At 49.1% G+C, this 27,539-nt stretch overlaps 1 protein-coding gene across 1 annotated transcript; it reads right to left on the bottom strand.

Annotated features, from left to right (window-relative positions):
- Window positions 1-409: 409 nt before the first annotated feature.
- LOC119302121 (polygalacturonase QRT2-like) lies at window positions 410-23,447 on the bottom strand. Its single transcript, XM_037579145.1, has 3 exons — window positions 23,410-23,447; window positions 19,268-19,336; window positions 410-1,544 (listed from the first exon to the last, which is right to left on the bottom strand). Exons 1-3 carry the CDS (start codon window positions 23,445-23,447, stop codon window positions 410-412), a joined length of 1,242 nt encoding a protein of 413 aa, XP_037435042.1.
- Window positions 23,448-27,539: the final 4,092 nt, after the last annotated feature.

Consider the following 27,539-nt stretch of genomic DNA (forward strand, 5'->3'; position numbering starts at 1 on the left):
GGGGACGCGGCTGGAGATGCTCTAAGCTCGATGGACTGAAGCACTATACCAAAAGTTGTCACTAGCAACCACAAGTCCACAACAAAGATCAAGAGTGCTACGAACCGAGTCACCGGGCAATGACCTCATGAACATAGGGATCATGACCTCCGAAGAAATTCACACCACCCACGCATCAAATCTTTGATCAACTCAGTATCTTGTTTATCCAGGAAATTAGTTGTACGCCTTACGAATGCAGTTCTCAGAAGGTAATCGAATAAATGACAGAAGGTGTATGATTGGTACAGATACTAATATTTGCAGTATATAAATGTCGAATCCATATCCACAAGATTATACTATGTACATTGCACGCACAAAAATTAAGGGTTGTATGTACAACAACCATGCATGTGTTGTTGTTGTCTCAGCAGGGCTTGGGATCTACGTTGGTGCCAGATTCGGTTAGCTTGGCGTTGTTGCATACACTTGTTGCAGAAGCGTGCTTGTGGTTGTGCCCACGGTCATGAAAAGTAAGCTTCACGTCTTGCAACAATATATCGCGGCATGGGACGGTGTCGCTGCAGTCCAGCTTGATAGCCTCTTTCGTCGCGCTCGTGCCCCTTATGTTCTTGAACCGAATGTTGCTGAACTCCACCGCCGAAGTTTGTTTCTTGCACGGCTTAGGGTTGGCGGGATCGACCGATGTGCAGTAGTTCTGGTCGATGATTATGGGGTTATGGACCTCCTCCATGGTTATGTCCTCGAACGTGACGTCCTTGGCGTACCCTTTTCCTCCCTGCCACGACTTCATGCGCACGCCGTTGGTCGTGCCGGAGAGGTGCGCCTTGTAGACTGTTATGTTAGAGACTCGAGCCTCGGAGTTGTCGTCGCCTAAGCTCCCGATGCTGATCCCGTGTCCCGGGCCACAGGTTATCCTCGAAGCGTAGAGGTTTTCGGTTCCGGTCTCGATGGACATGCAGTCGTCCCCTGTTTTAATGTCGCAATCCAGGACCTGGATGTCCTTGGTGCGCGCAATGTGGATGCCGTCGTTCATGGGGCTGTCGCCGGGGGCGGTGATGGTGATGCCCTTTAGGAGCACGTCCTGGCAGTCCTCGACCGACATGTGGATCTGCTGGCTGTTGAGTAGCTGGATGTTCTCCACCGTGAGGTTGTTGCACCTGCTGAGCAGCAGCGCCATCGGGGCGTTGGCGCACTTGAGCTTCTTGTCCACCCGGCACGAGCTCTTCCACCACGTCTCGCCGTTGCCGTCGATGGTCCCGTCGCCGGTCACGGTGAGCCCGTCGACGTTGCCGAACATGATCCACCACCTCATGTTCTCCTCGGGCCACGCCGATCGGCTGGCGGGCGCCACCAGCTTGCCGTCGAGCCTGAAGGTGACGGGGGACTTGCACTTGCCCGAGAAGGTGGTCTGCTTCACGAGGTACGTCTTCTCCCTGGGGACCACGAGGGTGGCCGGCTGAGGCGAGGAGCAAGCGGCGGCCCATGCTTCCCGGAACGCCGGCGTGTCGTCCTGTTGGCCGTCGCCGACGGCTCCGTAGCTCGCCACGTCGACCTCGACGGCGCTTTCACCACTCTGAGAAGAAGGCTCGGGAGAGGGCGCGGGAGAAGGCCCCGGAGAAGGTGCGGGAGAAGGCCCGGGAGAGGGCTCGAGTAGCTTGCGGTGGCGCCCGGCAGCAGCTGCCGCTCTGTGGTGGTAGCTGCGTAGGTCGAGCTTGCTGGTCTGATCAGGCATGATCTTCTTCCGCCTTAGGTTGGGGCGAACGTCGTCGTTGCTGGTGGTACGTCTACCGCCGGCGGCGGCGGTGGCGATGCTGTCTGCGTGAGCAATGGCCGGCACCAGGAGGAGCAATAACAGCACGAGGATCAGAACTGTCGCCAACACTACCAGCGCACGGCGGAAGGCGGCCATGTATCGGCTATGTGTTGCGATTTGTGCTCGCGCGCGTGATACAACCAAAGCTAGCTACGTTGGATTTGGTAAGCAGCTAGCTAGGCTATGTTGTCTTGCTTCTATTCATGGTATATATATATATAAGGTATACGTGGGTTGAGAAACGGTGAAGAGGTAACCCGACTCGGCTATCTATTGTTATACAGTACGTATACGTACAGGTTTTTCGTTCTGACTTTGATGATCCACGACACCGACCCAATCCGATTACAACGCTGACTCGATATATAGTGTCGGGACATCACTACGGTATGCAAGTATTGTGGCCTCCGGTCTTCGCGCGCCCCCTTGCGCCTGCCTCCTCGATCGCTGATCACCGCTGCCTACCGCTGTTACGCCTATACTATATGCCTGCCTTTGGGTCATTGACGCCTATCGCGCACATGTCCCTAGCTCCACACACATCTGGCGACCGATACCAGGAATGGCCAGCTACCTCAGGAGGAGGCTCTGCTCGTTCAGAAGAACTTGTAGTTTATTTTTCCGTTTTGTTGCCTAGTTATGTTTACCTCGTCGTTCAGAACTACCTATGTTGCGTGGCCATACGTGGCTTCACCGTTTTGTACTACGAATGTGTCTATGTCGATTTTATCAATCTTAAAATGATGTGCCGGCTCACTGTTTTGAACGTGCTCATAGGGGTAGGTTATGTGTGCATGTGTTTATAGACGTAAGTGTATGTGTGTATGTATAAGCGTCTGTTTATGTACTGTGTTAAAAAAATGGATGTTTAGCATTTAAAATTTGTCCATAAAAAATTGCATTTCTATCTTCCCAATGTACTTTAAAATAGAAAAAAATGTTTCTATGTAATCATACGAGAATCAAGACCAATAACATTCACACATGATCTTCTCACTTTCTACATGCACTTAGCTCATTGAAGATGAGGTAAATAAAGAGGAAAAAGATAGTGGCTTACACCTTCCCAATGCATTTTTCTACTTTACTCCATAATCCGCATTATAATTGTCATATGTCCACTTACCTAAGAACGTAGGAGTATGTGTGAACTTGTAAGCGCCATTGTCTGGATTAACTAGCAAAGTGGTCCTAGAGAAAACGACAAGGAAAGACCCAGGCTTTTCTCCTTCTCCTGTTGGCACCACCGTCGGTCAGCCCCATCTCCGATGGCCTTTGGGCCATGGAGGCGCGGAGGACCTCGGCTCCCTGTTGGCAGGAGGGACCCTGTTTTTTGTTGTTTGTTAGGTTTAGCGTCTTGGTTGGGGTTGTGTGGCGGCGGCCATGTCCTTCAGTGGGAATAATGTCCCCCATGTTCTATCCCCCCTCCGATGGTGCGTCCAACGTCGCCGGAAGGCATGTGGAGGTGTGTCTCCGTCGGATCTCGCAAGATTCGGTCGGTCCTGGTCTTCGGAGGATCTATTTGGATCTGGTCTTCGTTCGTCTTCTTTTGGGTGTTTACATGTTTGATCCTTTCGATCGAAGACCTTTTTCATCGGCAATGGTTACTGCTCTGGTGCATTGGTCCTATGGGGCTTTAGCATGTCGACTTCCCGGCTGTCCACTACAACAAAATTTGCCCAACTTCGGCGAGGGAGGGGCGATGACGGCGGCGCGTCTTCGGCTCGCTCAGTGCTTGTAGTCACACTATGTGGTCTACGGACCTGGTTATAATTTTTATTATCTCTAGTGTTCTTTGTACTGTCATGATTGAAATGAATAGATTGGAAGTTTCTTATGCAAAAAAAAAGTGGTCCTACGAATGCGAGGGCATCATCTTTAGCAACGAGTAAAATAATATTTCTATACTTAGTTGGAGGAGAGAGAATGTAAGCGGACTCTCATGCAAGAGCCAGCTGCAGCACGTGCTCCTAGCACTATAGAGCACTATATGAGAGTGGAAGATAGACCATGTATTAATAAAGTAGCACATAGTTATACATATTGACAATAAGGTTGACTATAGATGACATGGCACTTTATAGGCAATAGTTGGCTAGACTATTAACCACGTATGCTCTAAAGGTCCCACAGATCCTACTATTCAAATCGTGTTGGGATGATGGGATCTAAGAGTATCCAGCAGATCAGCCCCAGAGGCCGGGTTCCACAGCTGGCCCGAGGTCTCACGCACCGCACTCCACGTGAAATGAGAAGGGTGACAGCGAAAGAAAAACATGGTCCACGTCCTCTGTGACGACGCATACCAAGCACGCTCTATGGGTGGGTCCATGCCTCTTCGCCCACGCGAACGTGCAGCTTCCCGTCCTATCATCTTTCCCAAATCATATAAATTTGACATCAGAATTTTCGGATGCTTCCAGTTCGATCTACAAGCACGAATCACGTCAGAGGTTCACTGCCATCTCATTCGACAGGAACCATCCGGGTGAAGTATTAGCTATAGATGGGGTTGGTTAAAGGTCTATAGATACTCATACTTGGTGCTCATATGTTAATTATGCCATGGATAGTGTAACGCCTCGAGACCGACGCTTCAGAAGACTTCCAGCTATTTCGAGTTTTGCCGTGTGATTTATTTTTTGTTTGTTGCATTTCATTATGTCATCTCTTGCATTGCATCATGTCATCATGCCAGCATGTCATTTAATTTTTAAGACCTCAACTAAATAAATTGCATAGATCTTTTGATCTATTTAAATTGAGAGAATTCACATGGTGATTTCTCTTTATAACATATCCTCCCAATATTTAGGGAGCTACTATAAAATATTCCATTAGCTTGAAATTAACCGTAACACACTTGCAAAATTCCCATGCCCTTTCTACTTCAAGTTTGGTCCCCAAACTTTACCAACAATTCTTATCTCTTTTATCGAGGCTCCTCCTAAAGTCTCAACATTTTTGGACCTCCCTAGCACCTACTTCCTATGCAAGATCATTTGAATTATATTCAAATGAGTTTGAATTCTAACCTCTCACACATGCACACTCCTATTTTCTTGGGTCACGCTCGTTTTTGCGAATCCAAGAAAATTGCCCTCCTGCCCAAGCTCCACCCCTAACCTCTCTCTCTTTTCTCTCTTCTCTCTGTTTTTTTATTTAGAAGAGAAGGGAGAGAGCCAGCCCAGCTGGGCCTCCCAGCTACTGCAGCTCGGCCTTCTCCCAGCGCCAGCCCACCTCATTCCCGCAGCCCACCAGTTTCTCTAACCCTAGGCCCGACCCCTCTTCTCTCCCTCGTCCCCTTGTCCCGCCGCCATTCACACGCTTCGCACAGGAGAGGAGCGCCCGCGCTCGATCCCCATGGCGCCCCTGTTCCCCGCGATCATGGCCCTCGACGCTCGCCGTAGCTGCAGCTCCTTCTCCAGCCTCGTCAGATCCCAGCGCAGCCTGGTGCCTCCTCCTCCCTTGCTCCTGGACGCGTTTGGCCGCCCGCAACCGTCGTCGTCCGCGCCCACAGCAGACAACAGTTGCAGCCCCGAGTCCTCTGCTTCTTCCCTGCCGGCGTCCGAGGCCGCAGCCTCCCCTGCCGCGGCCACCTTTCCTCGCCCTTCCATCTTCGCCACTGCGCCAGCTCGCCTCTGCTCCGCGCCGCTCCTCCTCTACCATGGCCTTCCTCCTTTAGCGTCGCGCCTGCACCCATCGTTGCCGCCCAAAGCCGCTCCCTCACCTTCCCTCGCCGTCCCGACCAGCAGCAGGAAACCAGGAGCTCAAGCCCTGCCATGGCCGCCACCTGTTCGTCGCCTCTGGCCGGATCCAGCCGCCCTCGGCCTCTCCTCGAGGACCCGAGGCCCTGCGAGCCTCCCGCTCGCCCGCATCTGCCTCTGCTTCGCGCCGCTCATCCTTGGCGCCATGGCCTCTGCCTTTGGATGACCCGTGGCTGTCGTGCCCTGTTGTGCGTTCTCTCCGCTGCCTGGCACTGTTGACGTCAAGACCGTGGGTGCCAAGTTCGTCTTCCGCCATCTCCGGGATTCACCAAGTACCACGCCGTCAGTGTCCCTCCAAGTTTGATGTTGGAACATGCACGACTACGCGGATTCGCCAAGTACCACGACGCCCCCCCAAAGAGTTCGGGTTCGAAAGGTCCGATGTCGCGCTTGTACAACAAGGAACCCCGAAGGACTTGGATGCGCCAAGTTCCTTTCTGACACGTGTACAACTACCGTCGCCGTGTACCACTACTTCCACTACCGTCGCCACATGAACAACTACTTCCCACGACGACCCGTGAACGACTACTTCCTCTACATCGTACCGAACCCGAACCACTCCGAAAATGCACGCTTCAAAGGTATAACCGCCGAGACGATGACCCGTGGAAGAATGCATGTTGTTTGAGATGCTCGTGTTTGCACCGTGTCCGAGTTGTCACTCGTTTCCATGCCGTCGACCCGTGGGAACCCGGTAACCGGGATCACCCCACCATCTTTTGCATGTTCCGCACATCCACACTTTCCATTGCACCGACATCTCGACGAGTTGTCGGATCACCGGTATGTTGTCGTGGCATCATTTTCGGATTCGTTGCCGTGGCACCCGTTTTTGTTCCGCCATGGTGACCAAATGCTTCATAACATGCTCATGTCAACATTTTCATAAAAATTGCATAAAACTTGCATATGTAATCCGCATCATGATAACAACATTTAAATGCTTAAAATTGTCGTTTGCTTTAAATTACTAAATGACATGTGGGGATTTACCGGAATTGTTGGTTGTTGTTCCGGCCTCATTTAAACTTGCCTAAATAGTTAGTTTATTTATGCTTCACCCCTTGCCATGTTTAACAACATTTAATATTGTTGAGTTCATAACCAAGAGTGAACCAAATACTCGAATGTGGTGTTTTGTCAATATGCAACTCGTTGCATATTGAGCTCCACTTAACTTGTAGTATTGTTTGTTACACTTTGTCATGCCATGCCTCATTAAACCGGACATGCATCATACTTGTTTGTGCATCATGACATGTTTATGCTTGCATGTTTACCATGTTGTTTGCTTCTTTCCGGTTTGCTTCTCTCGTTAGCTTCGGTTTCGTTCCGGAGTTGTGAGGATTCGTTCGACTACTCCCGTTCGTCTTCTTCATGGACTCGTTCTTCTTCCTAGTGGGATTTCAGGCAAGATGACCGCTACCCTGGATCTCACTACTATCATTGTCATGCTAGTTGCTTTGTTCTATCGCTTTGCTGCGCTATCCATCACCTGTTCTTCAAGCCTCCCAAATTGCCATATCAGCCTCTAACCTTTTTCACCCTTCCTAGCAAACCGTTGCTTGGCTATATTACCGCTTTTGCTCAGCCCCTCTTATAGCGTTGTTAGTTGCAAGTGAAGTTGAAGATTGCTCCATGGTGGACAGGATTATGTTGAGATATCACAATATCTCTTATTTAATTAATGCTTCTATATACTTGGTAAAGGGTGGAAGACTCGGCCTTATGTCTGGTGTTTTGTTCCACTCTTGCCGCCCGAGTTTCCGTCATACCGGTGTTATGTTCCCGGATTTTGCGTTCCTTACGCGGTTGGGTGATTTATGGGACCCCTTGACAGTTTGCTTTGAACAAAACTCCTCCAGCAAGGCCCAACCTTGGTTTTACCATTTGCCTCACCTAGCCCTTTTTCCCTTGGGTTTCCGGAGCCCGAGGGTCATCTTTATTTTAGCCCCCCCGGGCCAGTGCTTGTCTAAGTGTTGGTCCGAACCGAGCCGCCTGCGGGGCCCCCTCGGGGAAACTCGAGGTCTGGTTTTACTCGTAGCCTGTCTCATCCGGTGTTGCCCTGAGAACAAGATATGTGCAGCTCCTATCGGGATTGTCGGCGCATCGGGCGGTCTTGCTGGTCTTGTTTTACCATTGTCGAAATGTCTTGTAAACCGGGATTCCGAGTCTGATCGGGTATTCCTGGGAGAAGGTATATCCTTCGTTGATCGCGAGAGCTTATCATGGGCTAAGTTGGGACACCCCTACAGGGTATAAACTTTCGAAAGCCGTGCCCGCGGTTATGGGCAGATGGGAATTTGTTAATGTCCGGTTGTAGATAACTTGACACCAGATCCGAATTAAACACATCAACCGCGTGTGTAACCGTGATGGTCTCTTTTTGGCAGAGTCCGGGAAGTGAACACGGTTTTGCGGTTATGTTTGACGTAAGTAGGAGTTCAGGATCACCTCTTGATCATTGCTAGCTTCACGACCATTCCGTTTGCTCTCTTCTCGCTCTTATTTGCGTATGTTAGCCACCATATATGCTTAGTCGCTGCTGCAACCTCACCACTTTACCCCTTCCTTTCCCATTAAGCTTTGCTAGTCTTGATACCCATGGTAATGGGATTGCTGAGTCCTCGTGGCTCACAGATTACTACAACAACAGTTGCAGGTACAGGTTATGCGATGATCATGACGCGAGAGCGATGCTTGCTTGCGTTGAGTTCTTCTTCTGCTTCTTCGATCAGGGGATAGGTTCCAGGTCGGCAGCCTGGGCTAGCAGGGTGGATGTCGTTTGAGCTTGTGTTTGTGTTTCATCCGTAGTCGGATGTTGATCTTATGGATGATGTATTATTGTATTCGTGTGGCATTGTATACCTCTTGTATGTATCCCTACCTATTATGTAATGTTGATGTAATGATATCCACCTTGCAAAAGCGTCTTCAAGATGCGCTTCTATCCTTGGTGGGACCTTCGAGTTCCTTTAGGATAGGGTCGCATCTTGGGCGTGACAAGTTGGTATCAGAGCCTCGACCGACCATAGGAGCCCCCTTGATTGTTGGCCGTTGTTGAGTCTAGAAGAAAACTATTTTTGAGTCTTAGGATTATATATATCGGAGAGTAGGATTCTTTTTACTCCTCAGCCCCTTCGTCGCTCTGGTGAGGTCTCCTGACGTAGATGTTTTGTCTTTCCTCTCCTCAAATTTCACTAAAAAAATTAGGATCACACGGGTATCTTGGAATCGTTCCGATAGTTTTGTGACGAGAACATTGTTCTTGGTGCCTCCTGTCTTTTATGTGGTAGTGACCCGGGGAGTTGAGCTCCGAGGTGTTGTCGTCACAATTTTATCATTGCAGTTCTAGAATACCTGAGTTTTGCCGACACCGAAAATCTTTTTTATGCAGTTGTTGGTGAGATAACCTCGACGCCACCCAGTACTGGGGAGTTCAGGAGTATTGCCATAGCTCGTATAACGGATGCTTTTCGAAGGTTGAGGTACACGATTTCCGGAGTTTTCTTGGTTATGTGTTGACGGATGGATACAACTGGATGTAGGGATTGTTAGTTTGGGTGAGATATATTGCTTCCCCTGTATCCCCAACACCAGATTGCATAACCAGAAAGTTTTAGGAGTTTTATAGGTGGGAATTCAAGTAGCTCCTAGAATATCTTTCCGACAGATGCATGATATGGGATTGGGTAAATCTCTATCATATGTATTTGTTCCGGCTTATTTTGCAAGCCAATCCTTTGTTTTGTTTTGGAGTTGTGGTATTTGAATTGCTTCAATGTCAAGTGTTGATTCCATATATTTCAAGCGGTGTTCTCATATTTCTATGGGAGTACTAATCCTCTTGATCATCAAGATTGTCATGTCAATTCTTTCCAACCGATGTGCTTCTCTTCAAGTGGATCCGATCATTTCAACATTTGTGAGATCAATTCTAAGTTTTCTCAACGGTATCCGTTTCATCCATCCCCAAGTTTCCTTTGTTTTCCCGCCCTCCCACCCTTTTTCTTCAAGGACTCAGATTTCTTAATCATGTACCCTTTTATTTGTGGGAAGTCTCTTCATTCTTTTCTTTCAATGTTCTTATCCGGTGATTTCCCATGAAGATGCTCAACAGTTTGAAGTTCATCATCCTTCATTGTTGTTTCTTCTCCGGTGGATCCAATTCAAGCTTTTGATAATCATCATATTCTATTCCTCGTTTCAAATGTTTTTCCATGTCGGTGCACCTCTTAATTGTTCACCTCTCTCTATTCTTATCCGGAGTGCTCAAGATATCTCAGAAGAATCATGTTTCCATTCTTAATCTGTTCAAGTTACTTCAAGGTTTTTCTCTCATTCAAGCCATTTAATTCAACCGGTGCAATCTCTCTTTAAAATCATTTTCAATGGTGTTTTCTTTTGAGTGGGCCCTAACCCGCAGGTCTTTTCCCAGGATCTTACCTGACTCTTCTAATTTTCCCGGAGCTATTCCCAAATTCTTTTCGAAGTTTGACGTAAGAATGAATTTTTATCAGTCACATGCCTTCTCCAAGGTCGTTTTCAAATTCTTTTCATCTTTGACTCAACTTTTCCTCTTTTAATTCTCCTGGAGTATCTCAGTAATTTTGATGGTGTGTCTCATCGTCATTCTCAGCTTTGAAGACCGAAGAAGAGTTCCTCTTAAATCCTTACCCGTTCTTCCAAAGATGCGTAGTTCAAGTTTGATGCCAACCTCTCATAATTGTTTTTGATTGTGAGAACTCTTTTCTTTCCATCCAGAGCATTTCATAAATTGTTTCCATTTCTTTCCTCCGAAGGCCATCATGTCATAATTTTTCATTCTCAGCGTGTAGCTATCATTCTCCAAATCTTACCGGTGAATCGTTCTAATATCCTCTAATCAGTTCATGATCTCTTCGTTCTCAGGTAGCTAAATCCCCTCAAGTATCTTCATTTGTTTTCCAAATCTTCCCGGTGATTTGTGCCTTTGCTACTTTCATTTTCAATTTTTACGATGGTTCGTTCAAGATTTCACTTCCTTTGTTATCATATCAATTCATTCGTTGTTTTCAAATCCCACCGGTGGTTCCACCAATACCTTCTCAAGTTTACGCTATATCCCTCTTAATCCTTTCTACGAGAATAAGTAATATGCAAAATCCATTGCTTGCCATCAATTTAATTTGATGAAGGATAAGCATACAATAAATCTTATTCTTATTTCCTCGAGGTGATTCAATTCTTTTCATCCGGAGGTTGTTCATGATGAAGTAATTCTCGGTTCTAGTGTTTCATCTATTCTTTTTCCGGAGTTCCAAGTTTTCCGCATTATCTCATCGTGAAGTTCCATCTAAATCATCGCAAGGCTTCACCTTGTGTTTTCAAGTTCTCTTTCTTTTTATTATCCTTTTATTACCAGAGTTCTTCATGGAGGCTCTACATGGTGGTTCGTCAAGGATTCTTTTCATTCTTCAATTGTTCTTCAAGATTTCTCTCGAAGTTATGATCTGCTAACCTATACTCTAAAATAAACATGGTGCTCAAAACACATGTTTTGTTTTGAGGCATTCAAGTATTCTTCTTCTTGCATTCCAAAGTTCAATTATTTCTACCTTAGCTTTTGAGGTGGTGTTATATCATTCTTGGCAATTTCCATTCAGGTTTCATGATTCACATGTTGTCAAGAATGAGGTATTTTAAATCCATCAATCTCTTCTTTGGAGTTATCTTGGTATAGATTTCACCTAAAGCCTTCCCTAAGGAATGTTGCTATTTGTGGTGCTTATCAATGATCCGAGTTTTCTCCTATCCTCTCGGCGAAAGAAGTTTTCATCTCTTCTTTGATCTCAAACAAGCAATTGTTTTTCGTTAGTGGCAGAATTTCACCTCTTAGTCTTGGGATGTTTTCCATAAGCCCACTACAAGCTTATTCGTTTCGTTGTTGGTTTTCCAACAACTCTATTCTAGCATTTCTTGTAAGCGTGCTCTTTCAAGATCTTGTTTACCTCCGTTCATTCCATTCCATTCTTTCATTTCTTTCGGGGGCATTGTGATGTTGCTCTCGCTGACCCATCATCTCGTTTTGTCAAGATCATGTTATTCTCTTCCTTATCCATTTAACCGGAGTGTTGTGTTCTAATTCAAGTTATTTCATCTTGACAAGTTTTGCCTCTATTTTCAACCTGAGCGCTGTCTGAAATCCTTCTTACCCATTGTGCCATTCTTTCAATAGTTACGGAGGGTGTGTTGTTGATTTCATCAAGTATCTTCCAATCTTCTCAAGTTCATATTCTATTCTTTCCATGTTCAACCGGAGTGCTGCCCGAATTCTTCCTCTCTCATCTTGTTTTAACCGGAGTGGTTTCGAATTCTATCTTGTCCATTAAACTCTTGATTCATGTCTTTGCAACCTTCAAAGTTATCGTAATGTTCCTCGTTCCTCTTTTCTAACGGATTGTTTGCAATCTCGTTCATCTCTGTTGTACTCTTTCTTTTAAATTGCTCAACCTCTCAAGGTTCGTGGTTTCACTCGTTCGTCAAAGAAGCAACTTAGTTTTACCTCTTCTCTGCCTCTTTCGTTTCTCTCCGGTGACATCCTAGATCTCGGGACGAGATCCTCTTGTAGTGGTGGAGTGTTGTAATGCCCCGAGACCGACGCTCCAGAAGACTTCTAGCTATTCCGAGTTTTGCCATGTGATTTATTTTTTGTTTGTTGCATTTCATCATGTCATCTCTTGCATTGCATCATGTCATCATGCCAGCATGTCATTTAATTTTTAAAACCTCAACTAAATAAATTGCATAGATCTTTTGATCTATTTAAATTGAGGGAATTCACATGGTGATTTCTCTTTATAACATATCCTCCCAATATTTAGGGAGCTACTATAAAAGATTCCATTAGCTTGGAATTAACCGTAACACACTTGCAAAATTCCCATGCCCTTTGTACTTCAAGTTTGGTCCCCCAAACTTTGCCAACAATTCTTATCTCTTTTATCGAGGCTCCTCCTTAAGTCTCAACATTTTTGGACCTCCCTAGCACCTACTTCCTATGCAAGACCATTTGAATTATATTCAAATGAGTTCAAATTCTAACCTCTCACACATGCACACTCCTATTTTCTTGGGTCACACTCGTTTTTGCGAATCCAAGAAAATTTCCCTCCTGCCCAAGCTCCACCCCTAACCTCTCTCTCTTTTCTTTCTTCTCTCTGTTTTTTTATTTAGAAGAGAAGGGAGAGAGCCAGCCCAGCTGGGCCTCCCAGCTACTGCAGCTCGGCCTCCTCCCAGTGCCAGCCCACCTCACCCCCGCAGCCCACCAGTTTCTCTAACCCTAGGCCCGACCCCTCTTCTCTCCCTCGTCCCCTCGTCCCGCCGCCACTCACACGCTTCGCACAGGAGAGGAGCGCCCGCGCCCGATCCCCATGGCGCCCCTGTTCCCCGCGGCCGTGGCCCTCGATGCTCGCCGTAGCTGCAGCTCATTCTCCAGCCTCGTCAGATCCCAGCGCAGCCTAGTGCCTCCTCCTCCCTTGCTCCTGGACGCGTCCGGCTGCCCGCAGCCGTCGTCGTCCGCGCCCACAGGAGACAGCAGTTGCAGCCCCGAGTCCTCTGCTTCTTCCCTGCCGGCGTCCGAGGCCGCGGCCTTCCCTGCCGCAGCCACCTTTCCTCGCCCTTCCATCTTCGCCACTGCGCCAACTCGCCTCTGCTCTGCGCCGCTCCTCCTCTACCATGGCCTTCCTCCTTCAGCGTCGCGCCTGCACCCATCGTTGCCGCCCCAAGTCGCTCCCTCACCTTCCCTCGTTGTCCCGACCAGCAGCAGGAAACCAGGAGCTCAAGCCCTGCCATGGCCGCCACCCGTTCGTCGCCTCCGGCCGGATCCAGCCGCCCTCGGCCTCTCCTCGAGCACCCGAGGCCCTGCGAGCCTCCCGCTCGCCCGCATCTGCCTCTGCTTCACGCTGCTCATCCTTGGCACCACGGCCTCTGCCTTTGGATGACCCGTGGCTGTCGTGCCCTGTTGTGCGTTCTCTCCGCTGCCTGGCACTGTTGACGTCAAGACCGTGGGTGCCAAGTTCGTCTTCCGCCATCTTCGGGATTCGCCAAGTACCACGCCGTCAGTGTCCCTCCAAGTTTGATGTTGGAACATGCACGACTACGCGGATTCGCCAAGTACCACGACGCCCCCCCAAAGAGTTCGGGTTCGACAAGTCCGATGTCGCGCTTGTACAACAAGGAACCCCGAAGGACTTGGATGCACCAAGTTCCTTTCTGACACGTGTACAACTACCGTCGCCGTGTACCACTACTTCCACTACCGTCGCCACATGAACAACTACTTCCCACGATGACCCGTGAACGATTACTTCCTCTACATCGTACCGAACCTGAACCACTCCGAAAATGCACGCTTCAAAGGTATAACCGCCGAGACGATGACCCGTGGACGAATGCATGTTGTCTGAGATGCTCGTGTTTGCACCGTGTCCGAATTGTCACTCGTTTCCATGCCGTCGACCCGTGGGAACCCGGTAACTGGGATCACCCCACCATCTTTTGCATGTTCCGCACATCCACACTTTCCTTTGCACCGACATCTCGACGAGTTGTCGGATCACCGGTATGTTGCCGTGGCATCATTTTCGGATTCGTTGCCGTGGCACCCGTTTTTGTTCCGCCATGGTGACCAAATGCTTCATAACATGCTCATGTCAACATTTTCATAAAAATTGCATAAAACTTGCATATGTAATCCGCATCATGATAACAACATTTAAATGCTTAAAATTGGCGTTTGCTTTAAATTACTAAATGACATGTGGAGATTTACCGGAATTGTTGGTTGTTGTTCCGGCCTCATTTAAACTTGCCTAAATAGTTAGTTTACTTATGCTTCACCCCTTGCCATGTTTAACAACATTTAATATTGTTGAGTTCATAACCAAGAGTGAACCGAATACTCGAATTTGGTGTTTTGTCAATATGCAACTCGTTGCATATTGAGCTCCACTTAACTTGTAGTATTGTTTGTTACACTTTGTCATGCCATGCCTCATTAAACCGGACATGCATCATACTTGTTTGTGCATCATGACATGTTTATGCTTGCATGTTTACCATGTTGTTTGCTTCTTTCCGGTTTGCTTCTCTCGTTAGCTTCGGTTTCGTTCCGGAGTTATGAGAATTCGTTCGACTACTCCCGTTCGTCTTCTTCATGGACTCGTTCTTCTTCCTAGCGGGATTTCAGGCAAGATGACCGCTACCCTGGATCTCACTACTATCATTGCCATGCTAGTTGCTTCGTTCTATCGCTTTGCTGTGCTACCCATCACCTGTTCTTCAAGCCTCCCAAATTGCCATGTCAGCCTCTAACCTTTTTCACCCTTCCTAGCAAACCGTTGCTTGGCTATGTTATCGCTTTTGCTCAGCCCCTCTTATAGCGTTGTTAGTTGCAAGTGAAGTTGAAGATTGCTCCATGGTGGACAGGATTATGTTGGGATATCACAATATCTCTTATTTAATTAATGCATCTATACTTGGTAAAGGGTGGAAGACTCGGCCTTATGCCTGGTGTTTTGTTCCACTCTTGCCGCCCTAGTTTCCGTCATACCGGTGTTATGTTCCCGGATTTTGCGTTCCTTACGCGGGTGGGTGGTTTATGGGACCCCCTTGACAGTTCGCTTTGAACAAAACTTCTCCAGCAAGGTCCAACCTTGGTTTTACCATTTGCCTCACCTAGCCCTTTTTCCCTTGGGTTTCCGGAGCCCAAGGGTCATCTTTATTTTAGCCCCCCCCCCCGGGCCAGTGCTTGTCTAAGTGTTGGTCCGAACTGAGCCGCCTGCGGGGCCCCCTCGGGGAAACTCGAGGTCTGGTTTTACTCGTAGCCTGTCTCATCCGGTGTTGCCCTGAGAACGAGATATGTGCAGCTCCTATCGGAATTGTCGGCGCATCGGGCGGTCTTGCTGGTCTTGTTTTACCATTGTCGAAATGTCTTGTAAACCGGGATTCCGAGTCTGATCGGGTCTTCCTGGGAGAAGGTATATCCTTCGTTGATCGCGAGAGCTTATCATGGGCTAAGTTGGGACACCCCTGCAGGGTATAAACTTTCGAAAGCCGTGCCCGCGGTTATGGGCAGATGGGAATTTGTTAATGTCCGGTTGTAGATAACTTGACACCAGATCTGAATTAAAATGCATCAACCGCGTGTGTAGCCGTGATGGTCTCTTTTCGGCGGAGTCCGGGAAGTGAACACGGTTTTGGGGTTATGTTTGACGTAAGTAGGAGTTCAGGATCACCTCTTGATCATTGCTAGCTTCATGACCGTTCCTTTTGCTCTGTTCTTGCTCTTATTTGCGTATGTTAGCCACCATATATGCTTAGTCGCTGCTGCAACCTCACCACTTTACCCCTTCCTTTCCCATTAAGCTTTGCTAGTCTTGATACCCATGGTAATGGGATTGCTGAGTCCTCGTGGCTCACAGATTACTACAACAACAGTTGCAGGTACAGGTTATGCGATGATCATGATGCGAGAGCGACGCTTGCTTGCGTTGAGTTCTTCTTCTGCTTCTTCGATTAGGGGATAGGTTCCAGGTCGGCAGCCTGGGCTAGCAGGGTGGATGTCGTTTGAGCTTGTGTTTGTGTTTCATCCGTAGTCGGATGTTGATCTTATGGATGATGTATTGTTGTATTCGTGTGGCATTGTATGCCTCTTGTATGTATCCCTACCTATTATGTAATGTTGATGTAATGATATCCACCTTGCAAAAGCGTCTTCAAGATGCGCTTCTATCCTTGGTGGGACCTTCGAGTTCCTTTAGGATTGGGGCGCATCTTGGGCGTGACAGATAGTCATAGTTATAAATTGCAATTTAATCGATACACAACTGTAATTTCTTCACCATGCCATGCTTGCTTATGAAGAGAAACCACTAGTGAACCTATGGATTCGAGTCCATCTTCCTCTATATTCTTTCAACCTTGATCAACGATCTTCCTCTATATTCTTTCAACCTTGATCAACGCTCTTTTCAATTCCTTTTTTATTTTTTGTCATTGCAATCTAATATCCATACACTTGTGCTTTTAATCGTTGTAACTAGCAGTGAGACGAATAACCTCACTAGAACCATTGGGGCCCAAGGCAAGTTTCTATTTGTGTGTGCAGGTGTTAATCATTGGTTGTGTTACTAAACTCATGTTGGTTCGATAAACCTTGGGGTTTAAAGGAAATTGTAGCTTGCTACAAAGCCTTGCACTTGGGGCCCAACACCTTCCTAGTTAAGAGGAAGCAGCATCACACGGATGCCTATCATTCTCCCACTTCTTCATCACGTGCATATTCCTCTCTTAACGTGTACGGTCCTCTTTCGAACGGTCCCTTATCCGTTAGCCCCTCCACTTGGCTCATCGTTGTCATATAGTCCAATAGATTGATGAGAGTTTGAGACATCTTTGTTTTTCACCTTCTTGGTAGGCTTCTTGAGATCTTCAAAGAGGTGCGGGAGAAGGCCCGGGAGAAGGCTCGAGTAGCTTGCGGTGGCGCCCGGCAGCAGGTGCTCTGTGGTGGTAGCTGCGTAGGTCGACCTTGCTGGTCTGATGATCAGGCATGAACTTCTTCCGCCTTAGGTTGGGGCGAACGTCGTTGCTGCCGGTATGTCCACCGCCGGCGGCAGCGGCAATGCTGTCTGCGTGAGCAATGGCCGGCACCAGGAGGAGCAGTAACAACACGAGGATCAGAACTGTCGCCAGCACTACCAGCGCACGGCGGAAGGACGACATGTCCTTGCTAATCTACGAGCTCCTTTGTATACGGAAGGTAGCTAGCTAGCTAACCTTTTCTGCTTGTCGTGCGTTGCTAACTTGTTCTCTCTTGCGTTGCGTTGCGTTGCGTTGCGTTGTTGATTGATGGAAAAAGTAAGGCGTTGGTCTTGCTTTTATGGTGTGCAAAGATATTGCAGGTTGTTCAAGTCGGGATAACTAGCCGACTCGGAGTGCCCGGCAGCAGTATAAGGGCATCTCCAGCCGTTGGCCCCCCAGAGGAGTCTAAAAGCGCCGCCTGAGGGTGAGCCGGCGCAAAAAATGGCCCTGGGGGCGATTCGGTCCCCAGCCGTCGGCCCCTAGGCGCCGCCCCCAGGCGCGTATAAAAAAAAAAGAACGGCCGTTCGGCGAAGTTATAATAGAAAGTAGTTAAATTTCGGCTAAACATGGCAAATTTCGGCGAAATTCACGCATTTTCATTACATTAACCTAATCTAAAAAAAATGACTGAAGTCGTCGCCGCCATCGTCGTCGTCGGCCTTCTCCTCCTTGACGCGGGCGCCCCTGCTGGACCCGGCGTCGCCATGGCGGGCTGGCGGCGCGCGTCGTCGTCGTCGTCGTCGTCGTCGTCGCTGTCGCGTAGGACGACGACCCCGTCTTCATCGCGGCCGCATCGGCGCTCCTCGAAGAGGCGCAGGGCGGCGCGCTGGCGCTCCTTCACCTTCTCCCGGCGCGCCTTCTCCATCGCAATGGAGTCCTGGCGCGCCCATTCTAGGGCCGCGTCATCGTCGTCGAACTCCGCCTTCATCGGCGCCAGCCCCTGCTCCGTCTTCACCGGCGCCAGCCCCGGCTCCGTCTTGGGCTTGATGAAGCGCGGAGGAGCCGACGAGGAGGAGGCGCGCCGGCCGCCCTCGTTGATGACGATGCCGGCGCTGCGAGCGCGCCGGCCGAGCGGCGACTCCGCCGCGGGCTCGGCCTTGACGCCGAGCAGGGCCGGAGTGCCGGAGGAGTGCGATGAGGATCGGGAGGAGGAAGAGGAGGAGGAGGACCCGAACCTCCTTGGCGCCCATGGCCCGACGCGTCGGTGCTGCGCCGGGGGGTACGCCAACGGCGGGTCGTTGCCGCCCTCGAGGTACGTGAGCACGCCCTCGAGTGTGCGGCCGGGGACACCCCACCAGAGGTGGCGCCCCTCGCTGTTCTGGCGGCCGCCGACCACCGGCGCGCCGTTGGTGGACGCCAATCGCTGCTGCTGGCGGCGCTCGAAATACGCCTCCCAGGCCGCGTGGTTGTCGGTGGCGTACTGGGGGAGGGAGAGTTGGGCGTCGGTGAGGGACGCGCGCACGATCTCGACCTCCTCGGCGAAGTACTTCGGCTTCGCCACGGCGTCGGGCAACGGGGGAATGGGCACAGGCGAGTGCAACGGCGGGGGCGGGGCAACGGCGGGGGTGGGGCTGGTGTGGGCACAGGCGAGTGCAGGGCGCCGGCTTTTATAGCCGCGCCGCGCCCGTGTGTACGCGTGCGAGGGAGGAGAGGCGTCGGCGCGCCGCCCCGTGAAGCGCCGCCCCGTGAGGAATCAATGGCAAGGCTGACCGGCGGCAGCCTTGCCATTGATTTCCCGCGGGAACCGAGGCCGTTGGGGGAAGACGAGGCGCCGAGTCATTGACGCGGCTGGCCTGCGTCTTTTTCGCGCCAAAACAGCTCGCCCCGGCGCCCCCGGGCGCCCCCCAGCGCGCCGGGTTCGGGCTGGGTCCGCCGGCGCTGTTTTCGGCCCAAGCCGGCGAAAATCGGGCTCCTGGGGGCGCGACTGGGCCGTTTTTCCGGTGCCGGCGCGAAAAAATCGCCTGGGGAGGCCTTCCTGGGGACGCGGCTGGAGATGCCCTAAGGCGTCTGAATCTGAATCCAACACAGAGGGGCACGCCGTCCCCGAGACTCCAACTAACCTTGCTTTTGCTGTCTCGTAGCTTTGTCTCTTCCTCGTCTACGATTTGTAGAAATTGTAGAATGGCTAGAATATTGCGTTGTTGTATATTATATTGACCTGATCCTCATATGAGGGGTATATATAGGAGTACAACGTGGGAAGAGGATTGGAGTACAAGGCAAGTCATTGTTGGTTTTAGCCAAATCTATCTCTATCTCTCTAATCCCTAACTAACATGTTTGTACTTCTAACATTTCCCCTCAGTCGTAGCGTGAGTGAAGCGGACGATTGCGACTGAATTTGAAGTATCGTGCTCGCGTCGTCTTCTTCGCTTCACCATCATCACTTGCATCTTTGATGGGTCAACACCTGGCGGTGACTGTGTCCCCTTCCCCTTCCGGTGCCTTCCTTGTCTCTCCACTATTCCCTCCCGCAGTCATAGCGGGAGCGGCGTGGACGCTGGTGATGACATGGACGTTGTTGACTGGAGTTGTTGCCGATGTGTTGTTATAGACCAAGCCATTAATGCCCCGATGTCGAGGTAGCCGATCATGATGATGTAGCCGTGGTCGATGATGTAGTCATTGTGGATGATGAAGCCGCACAAAGCCGGAGGCGCAAAAAAAATGCGCTATGACGGAGCTGCAGACGTGGACGATGCACCTTGCGGGTGTCAGAGGGTGTCGTCGCAGATGAGTCCGCCGGTTTTGCCAAGACTGAAGGAAACCCATCGAGCACACATCGATTTTGCCAGAACCGTGCGGCCGTGTAGGGTCGTCACTGTAGTGACGCCGTGTCGATGTAGTCGTGCCGTCATGGATGACGCGGTCGATGCCGTCGTCGTGACACGGTCATTGCCGTCGTTGTGGTCGCGTCTTGCAGAAAAATCTATCAGAGAACGCTAGTTGTCCATCTCGTGTACGAGGCGGTGGCGGTGTTGACGATGATGTTGATGAAGACCCTGACGATGAAGTGTCGGCGGTGCAGTGGCGTGTCGATGATGATGCGTCGTTTGGAGGCGTCCCTCGTGGCGACGGGGTGTCGATGCCGTGTTGTACCGAAGAAGTTGACAAAGAATTGCAGGCTTTCCACACCGTCCTGGTCATGTGGTTGATGTCACTTCTCGTGGATGTGCTCGACGAAGAATGTGGGCTCGTAGCCTGGCATGATGAAGTCGTACAGCTTGATGGAGAGGTCCAGCTCGGCGCGGAGATGTCGGTGTAGACCAGCGCGTCATCTATGCTGGTGTGGTCACAGGGGTCCATGACTGTCGATGAAGCACTGCTGGCCTTGCGTGTGTCCGTGGCAGCCGGTGAAGCAGCAGAGGAGGCGAGTCCGGTTCAGCATGGAGTATCATGTCCTACGTTCAGAGTCCATGGCATGCACTGCACGTGCATCACGTATACGGCCAGGAGTCAAGACATGTGTTTTTGCTGACGCCTGAGTTGCATGTTCATGGAGTAGGCGAGGCTGCAGGTTGTGGCCTTGAACTGCGAGACGATCACGGTGTGTTATTGTGGTTCCGGGATATGGTGGGCGCGCGCGTGCGGTTGTAGTTGATGAAGCCGGCTAGATCAGATCGAAGCGGGAGGCGCTCCGTATGACCCGTTCTCGCGCGTAAGTCTGATCGATTCGGTCACTGCCCAACCAAAGCAGCGTTCCTCCTGTGCGTGCGGTCGCATGTCGCCGCTGTCGCCCGCCGGGCGGAGTCGACGAGGTTGGAGCCGGCGCCCCGCGGTTCCATGTAGCCGCGCTCGGGAGATCGCCCTCCCGTGATCGACACACGGCTGGTTCGCTCGGTGAAGACGGATGATGCAGATGGCTGACCTGCGTTGCTCCCGTCCGGCGTCTGTGCAGGACGCGTAGATGGTGCGGCGGTCTCCTATTTGTCGGCTTGTTCGGCCGGCCTGCGCTGCTCCTCGCATGATGCCCGCATGTTGATGTAGAGCGGACGTGGTGATGGAGGGTTGTCGAGGCAGGAAGGAAGTCTGAACGTGGACGTAGCGTCCCGCTTGAAATTGCTGGTCCGGCGGACGGATGGTCGATATAGAGCCCGTGCGTTTGTGTCATCGTCCCGGCCGTATCGGAATAGCGTCATGCATGGAGTTGCTCGAGTTGAAGTAGATTGATCTGCCGCGTCGTGGAGTTGCCGGCATCTGGTGCTTCGTGACGCATCTGCTCGCGCTCTTTTGGAGCCGATCGTGTGCTTGAACCTGGCTAAAATCCATCAGACCACATCCATCATGTGCCTGGATTAACACATGGACGTGGGATGCTCTTGGCCTGCTGATGTTGGTGTGCACCGGGAGGAGACCTGCCTGTATCGGGTAGGGTAGATCACTCACGATCTCGCGTTGGAGTCGATGTCGGCGCAGCTCCAACGGGACGCCTGGGCCCTTCGACCTTCGTGCGCTGCTCCTCTGGATCGTCCTAGAGTCGCCGGCCGCCCGTGCCCCGTGGTACGTGGCGCGTCAATCGTGCACCCTTGCACATCTCTAAAAAAAATCTACTAAAGGAAATTTCGAAATTGATCTAATCTGAACTAGAAAATCGATCTTTTTGATTGATCGGGTGCCGCGCCCCCGAGGAGGAGAGATTAATCTCCTCGGGGGCGGCGCGCTGCGGAAGTGGTGAGAAATCCTAGGATCCGCGTTGTGAGACTAACCGCTCTAATACCATATAAAAATTGTAGAATGGCTAGAATATTACAGGAAAAGGTCCATTTTAAACCTTGAATTTGTAGAGCTTAGCTAAATCGAACCCTCAACTCCGAGTCTCGGTCGTTCGCACCCCGAACTTATCAATCCCGGTCTAAATTAAACCCTGGAGCTATTTGGCGCACCGGGAAAGCGACGATCCCGGGATTACATCTCTCAGTTTACTTCTTTGGTGGGCCGGCCAGCCTAAAAATAGTCATGTTTTTTTATGAATTCAAAAAATTGTGCTTGATATTGAAAAATGTTCGCAAATCAGAAACAATGTTTGGAAATTAAAAAATATTATTAAATACGAAAAATCTTCAGGAGTTTGAAAACATGTTCGGGAACTAAAAATTATAATTAAATACGAAAAAACTTTAGGAGTTTGGAAAAATGCCCGTGAAATAAAACAATGTTCGGAAATCTGGAAAAAAGAGAAACTAAAAAAATTCTTAAATTTGAAAAATCTCCAGGAGTATGGAAAAATCGCAAACTCAAAAATGGTTCGCAAAATTGAAAAGGTTTCTTGCATTTAAAAAAAATCGTGAACTCCAATTTTTTTTGAATATTAAAAACTATTTATGAATTTGAAAAAATATCACGAACTAAAAAAATGAAAAAAAAATGTTCACGAACTCAAAAAATGTTCGCAAAATTTAAAAGTGTTCTAAAAATATATGAGATTGACACTTGTTTGCGAAGTTGAACAAATATCGACAAACTCGAAACATGTTGGCAAAGTCATAAAATATTTGTGAATTCTAATTAGTTTACATGAGTTTTTAAAAATATTCACAAGTTTGAAAGATGTTCATGAATTTTAAAAACCAGCTGTAGTCTCGTGCGGGCTGCCCAGTAACTGATTCTTTGCGTACCCGTGCCCACTTGCATAGCAAACTTAAGCTAGTTTTTTTTAAATGTCGTTCCGGCAATGGTCTAGTGTCTAGATTTTTTTCTATTTTGATTTTCTGTTTCCGTAATTTCTATTATCATTTTATATCCCTTTTTGTTTCTTTTTAATTTACAATTTCCTTAGGCCTTTTTATTTACATATTTGTTTTTATTTGTTTCTTTTTATTTTCCTTCCTGTATTTTATTATCATATTTAGTTTTTAAATACATGAACATCTTTCTCTTAAATATATGTTGAACATTTTTCAACTTCGTACTTTTTTACGCGAAAAACAGCTCCAGGGTTCGATTTAGACCGGGATTGATAAGTTCATGGTGCCAACGACCGGGATTCGGAGTTGAGGGTTCGATTTAGCTAAGCTCTACAAGTTCAAGGTTTAAAATGGACTTTTTCCTATATTATATTGACTTGACCCTCATATGGGGGGTATATATAGGAGTACAACGTGGGAAGAGGATTGGAGTACAAGGCAAGTCATTATTGGTTTAAGCCAAATCTATCTCTATCTCTCTAATCCCTAACTAACATGTTTGTACTTCTAACACACGTGAGGAATCGTCCGCTTCTTCCCCGCCTCCGGCATGGCTGCCGCCGCTGCCGAGTTACTCTTCCTCTAAAGCGGCCCGCCATCCGCGCGCACTCCCCGTCCATCTCCACGTGCACAAGTGGTGCCCATTTCCTCTCCCCGAGCTCGCACCACACTGCACCCAATGGACACCACGCCCACAGTCCTCTCTAAATTCCTCGTCTCCGACTGCTATCGTCAGGTAGAACTCCCTAGCCATGGTTGGGGTCTGGATCTTCGAACTCGGAGAAGGAGACGTGGGACGGAAGGAAGAGCCGAGGAAAGAGGTTCGATTCACAGGAGGAAGAAGATAAGGTTTGTCCAATACAATGATCGATCCCCACACACGGCTGCCTAACGGCCGTTTATACAGTAGCCACCGCTTGGCTCACACACTCACCCTCCGGCCCACACACAACCGGCCCATATACAAGGAGCGTAGCATGCCCCTGCTCTTAAGGACAGTGTGCCCTCACACTGATGCTAACTCAGGCAAGGCACTTGACCATTCCCAGGTCGCCATGGTCACAGGAAGACCACTCCAGGCAATCTTGTACTGTCGCCGGGTGCCACCACCGAATCTGACGAGCCTTGACCGAAGAACTTGCACAGGCTTGGACACTTGAGGCACCACAACAGCATACTGAAGACAATCGGTAGTGTTACCTGAAGCTGGTAGATCAGCTGGTTTGAGCAATGACACATGCATGACAGGGTGAATCTTGCTGGATGGCGGAAACGCCAGACGGTAGGAAACTGCACCCACTCTGTCAAGCACCTAATACGGCCCAAAGAACTTGAAACCCAACTTATGATTTGAGTGCCGAGAGACTGATTGCTGCATATAGGGCTGAAGTTTCAGAAATACCCAGTCCCCCTGTTGGAACACCCTGTCCGAGCGATGTTTATCCTCTTGCATCTTCATCCTGGATTGCGCCCGAAGCAAGTGTTCTCGAATCAATGCTGTCATAGCATTGCGCTCCGCTAACCAGCTCGAGAGATCACTTGAAGCTGAACTCTGCAGGTTAGAAATGCCCAAATGGCGCGGAAGATAGCCATACAGTACCTGAAAGGGGGTAGCACCCAAAGCAGAATGATAATTAGTGTTGTACCAGTACTCTGCCTGGGAAAGCCAATGTGCCCACTTCTTGGGAGCAGATTGAACCATACACCTCAAAAACGTCTCCAAACACTGATTTAGCTTCTCTGTTTGAACATTAGTCTCGGGATGATTGGCAGTACTCATGTTCATTTTAGTGTCTGACAAGTGGCACCACTCCTGCCAAACTGTACTGGTGAAAAGAGGATCTCGATCAGTGACCAATACCTAAGGCAAGCTGAAAGAACATGCGGTGCCCCCATGTTTGGTTTTGGTAATTGATGACAATCTCTATGGACTAATGGTTACCTTGAGTTATATTTGAAGGTTTTGCCCATAGGCTTTTCTTGAAGTCCATGTGTTCGTTTCAAGGAGTTTATGAGTTGACCAAGGTGCTATTAAGGAATTATCCAAAGATTGGTCATGTGAGTGTTGAGCTTATTGCAAGCATGTCTTGAAGAAGAAGATTGTGTGATCATTCATGTTTACCTTCAAGACATCATCCAAATGAAGAGAGTTGGAAAGATTCAAGGTTGATCAAGACTAAGTCAACAGTGAATCAAGTTGATCAACTCACAAAGCATAGAAGATGTACCGAGAGGGATCAAGTGATCCCATGGTATGGTAAGCATTGTCCATTGCACTTTGTGTACTAACCCATGGTCTATATGAGAGTTCTATGTGGGGTTAGGTACGTGTCCATGGGCTTGTGTCAAGAGGAAGATATCATACAACCCATGGAAAGGATGACATCAAGTGGTGATCGTCATTAAGATTGCCATGTGCAAGTTCAAGTGGAGCATCACGAAGAGATCAAGTGCTTGAATCTTGCCATCCATTGTGGTGTAAATGGACTTGTGAAGATGTGCCGAAGAGTGGCTCACCCACAATGGACTATGGAGGAGCAATCATCCAGTCTTCATCGAGCCAACGCAATCAAGAAAGGTGGTCCAACTTGAGGGAGTCAAGATCGTCATCATCTAGCTCAAGTGAACCATGTGCAAGGCAAAGGTTTTCCCTTGATAGATTTTCTATTTTACCGGTCTCGTGGTGGTAGTTGGGAGACCGGGTTATAGGATCGTCTGCCGTATTATCAAGGGGGGCTCTCAAGTTGGTAGCTTGATCGTATCGTTAGTAGAGAGCTCAAATCATTGCATCCTTGCATCATGTTTCTTGGTTCTTGTTTGGTTCTCTTTGTGAGTCTCAGAGCTTATGGTCATCTTGATGACAAGCTTGAGTTCATCGAAAACGGAGTTTGCATGCGTCTTCTATGATGTTTTCGGTGTTGGAGGTTTTACCGGTCTTATCCGAGGAAGGGTTCTACCATTTTCTTATGGGCCTTTTCTCATTTGCTTCTTATTGATATTTCTTTCAAGATTGTGTTAGCCCTTGTCGCTAGCTTTCCAACAAACTTGGTTTCATCGAATTCGGAGTCCGTTTGCAAAAGTTGTGGCAGTTTTGGTGTTTTGAAAAGGCTGCAGCGGTACTACCACGAATTGGAGCCTTCCAACTAGTTGTTTGAAATTAACCAAACTACAGTGGCGGCTACTTGTGCACCTGCCCATTGAACCATCCAGTGCAGATGGCGGCTGATAATATATGATAATTTGCCTCTAATTTGTTGGAAGAAAATCGGGCTTCCCAAGTAGTGACTTGCTCATACTCAATAAACAGCTCATCCAGACAAGTGTGGCCCGATGTGTCGATGTAGACCAGGCCACAAGAGACGGACGGTAAAGACAATTGTAACATCAAAGGCGACATAGACAGATGAACCGGCCATGGCGTTGTAAGCCGGTGCGGACGGGAAAGTTGTCCTCCTTGTTGTAAACCAGCGTGGTCGCGAGAGACGGTCACGGCGTTGTAAGCCAGCGCGGTCGCGAGGGACGGCCACGGCGTTGTAAGCTGGTGTGGGAGTCCGTTGAGTAACGACGACCACCTGTGCCAAAAGATGTTGGCGTGCCTCCATCTCCGCGGTATAATATCACTTTTTGTCATAAATAATTGCCCTGCATAAACAATATTGCAGACCAAGCCAAAAATAAACTGTTCTTTGACAAAATAAATATGTGCTAATAAAACAAACTTAGATGAATATCACCTGATATGTTAGGCCAGAAATAACCCGCCATGAAGTTGATGATATCTTATGGTGAAACTGAAATCACTCACGGGTAAGCCGGATGTAGTTTTTATAAGCCGGTGCGGCCGGGGAGGGTCGGAACCGGCGTTATAAGCCGGTGCGGACAGGCGAGTCAGCCGCGTCGTGTTGATGTAAATTGGACCGCGGGGGTGGCGGCTTGCGCACGCCCGCGGGGCATCATGGCACGGACGAACGTCTGTGCAAGACGTTGGTGGCGCGCGATCCATATCAGCGGTAGAACAACCCCTTTGTCATGAACAATTATCCTGCGTAAAATATCGCAAGACCAAACAATTGTTTTCTGATGAATTAATATATGTGATGAAAAAACTTTGGAAATATAGCACCTGATTTTTTGTCGGATAAGGCGGACACTGATGCCGGATAATATTGGACATAGTCTTGGTTTTTTTTTCAGCGCCTCATCCTTTGACTGATGCCGATAGCTCCGGCTGCTGCGTTTGTATTTCCTTTGTTCTCTCAGCCGTTGAACATAATCATGAAGCTTTATTTTGCCCAGATGTAATATTTGACTTCCTCCGACTCGGAGGTGAGCCTCGGCGGTTTTGACTCGGCTTCAGGGCCGGTTGGGGCATGCGACAGCTGCCGAGGCCAGCCGCACCGACGGCGGCGGCGCCACGGCAATTTTGGCAATGGTTCAACACCACGTTGACTTGATGCGTGACCACAGTTGTCTTTGGTTTGATCTCAGTGAGCTGTACTAGTCTGACCTTGGTACACAAGTCCAATAACAAACCCCACTAAACAGGGAGCATGCCTCCTCTACGCTCGTGGTGAGCACTTCAGATATTGTCTTAAGTTTTAGCACCGTCCCTCATGACTTTTGACATAGACACGGCAATAGTTG

This window comes from Triticum dicoccoides, chromosome 1B (genome assembly GCF_002162155.2).
Source record: "Triticum dicoccoides isolate Atlit2015 ecotype Zavitan chromosome 1B, WEW_v2.0, whole genome shotgun sequence".
In the NCBI taxonomy this organism is placed as follows: Eukaryota; Viridiplantae; Streptophyta; class Magnoliopsida; order Poales; family Poaceae; genus Triticum; species Triticum dicoccoides.

What these genes read in the sequence shown, in the direction of transcription:
- LOC119302121 (XM_037579145.1), bottom strand. Translation starts at nt 23,447, where the DNA reads ATGCCGGAGGCGGGGAAGAAGCGGACGATTCCTCACGT. An exon ending in AAGCGGACGATTCCTCACGT is followed by an intron (nt 19,337 to 23,409) that starts GTGTTAGAAGTA and finishes GCAATATTCTAG; the next exon opens with CCATTCTACAATTTCTACAA. An exon ending in AGACAGCAAAAGCAAGGTTA is followed by an intron (nt 1,545 to 19,267) that starts GTTGGAGTCTCG and finishes CGACGTGGCGAG; the next exon opens with CTACGGAGCCGTCGGCGACG.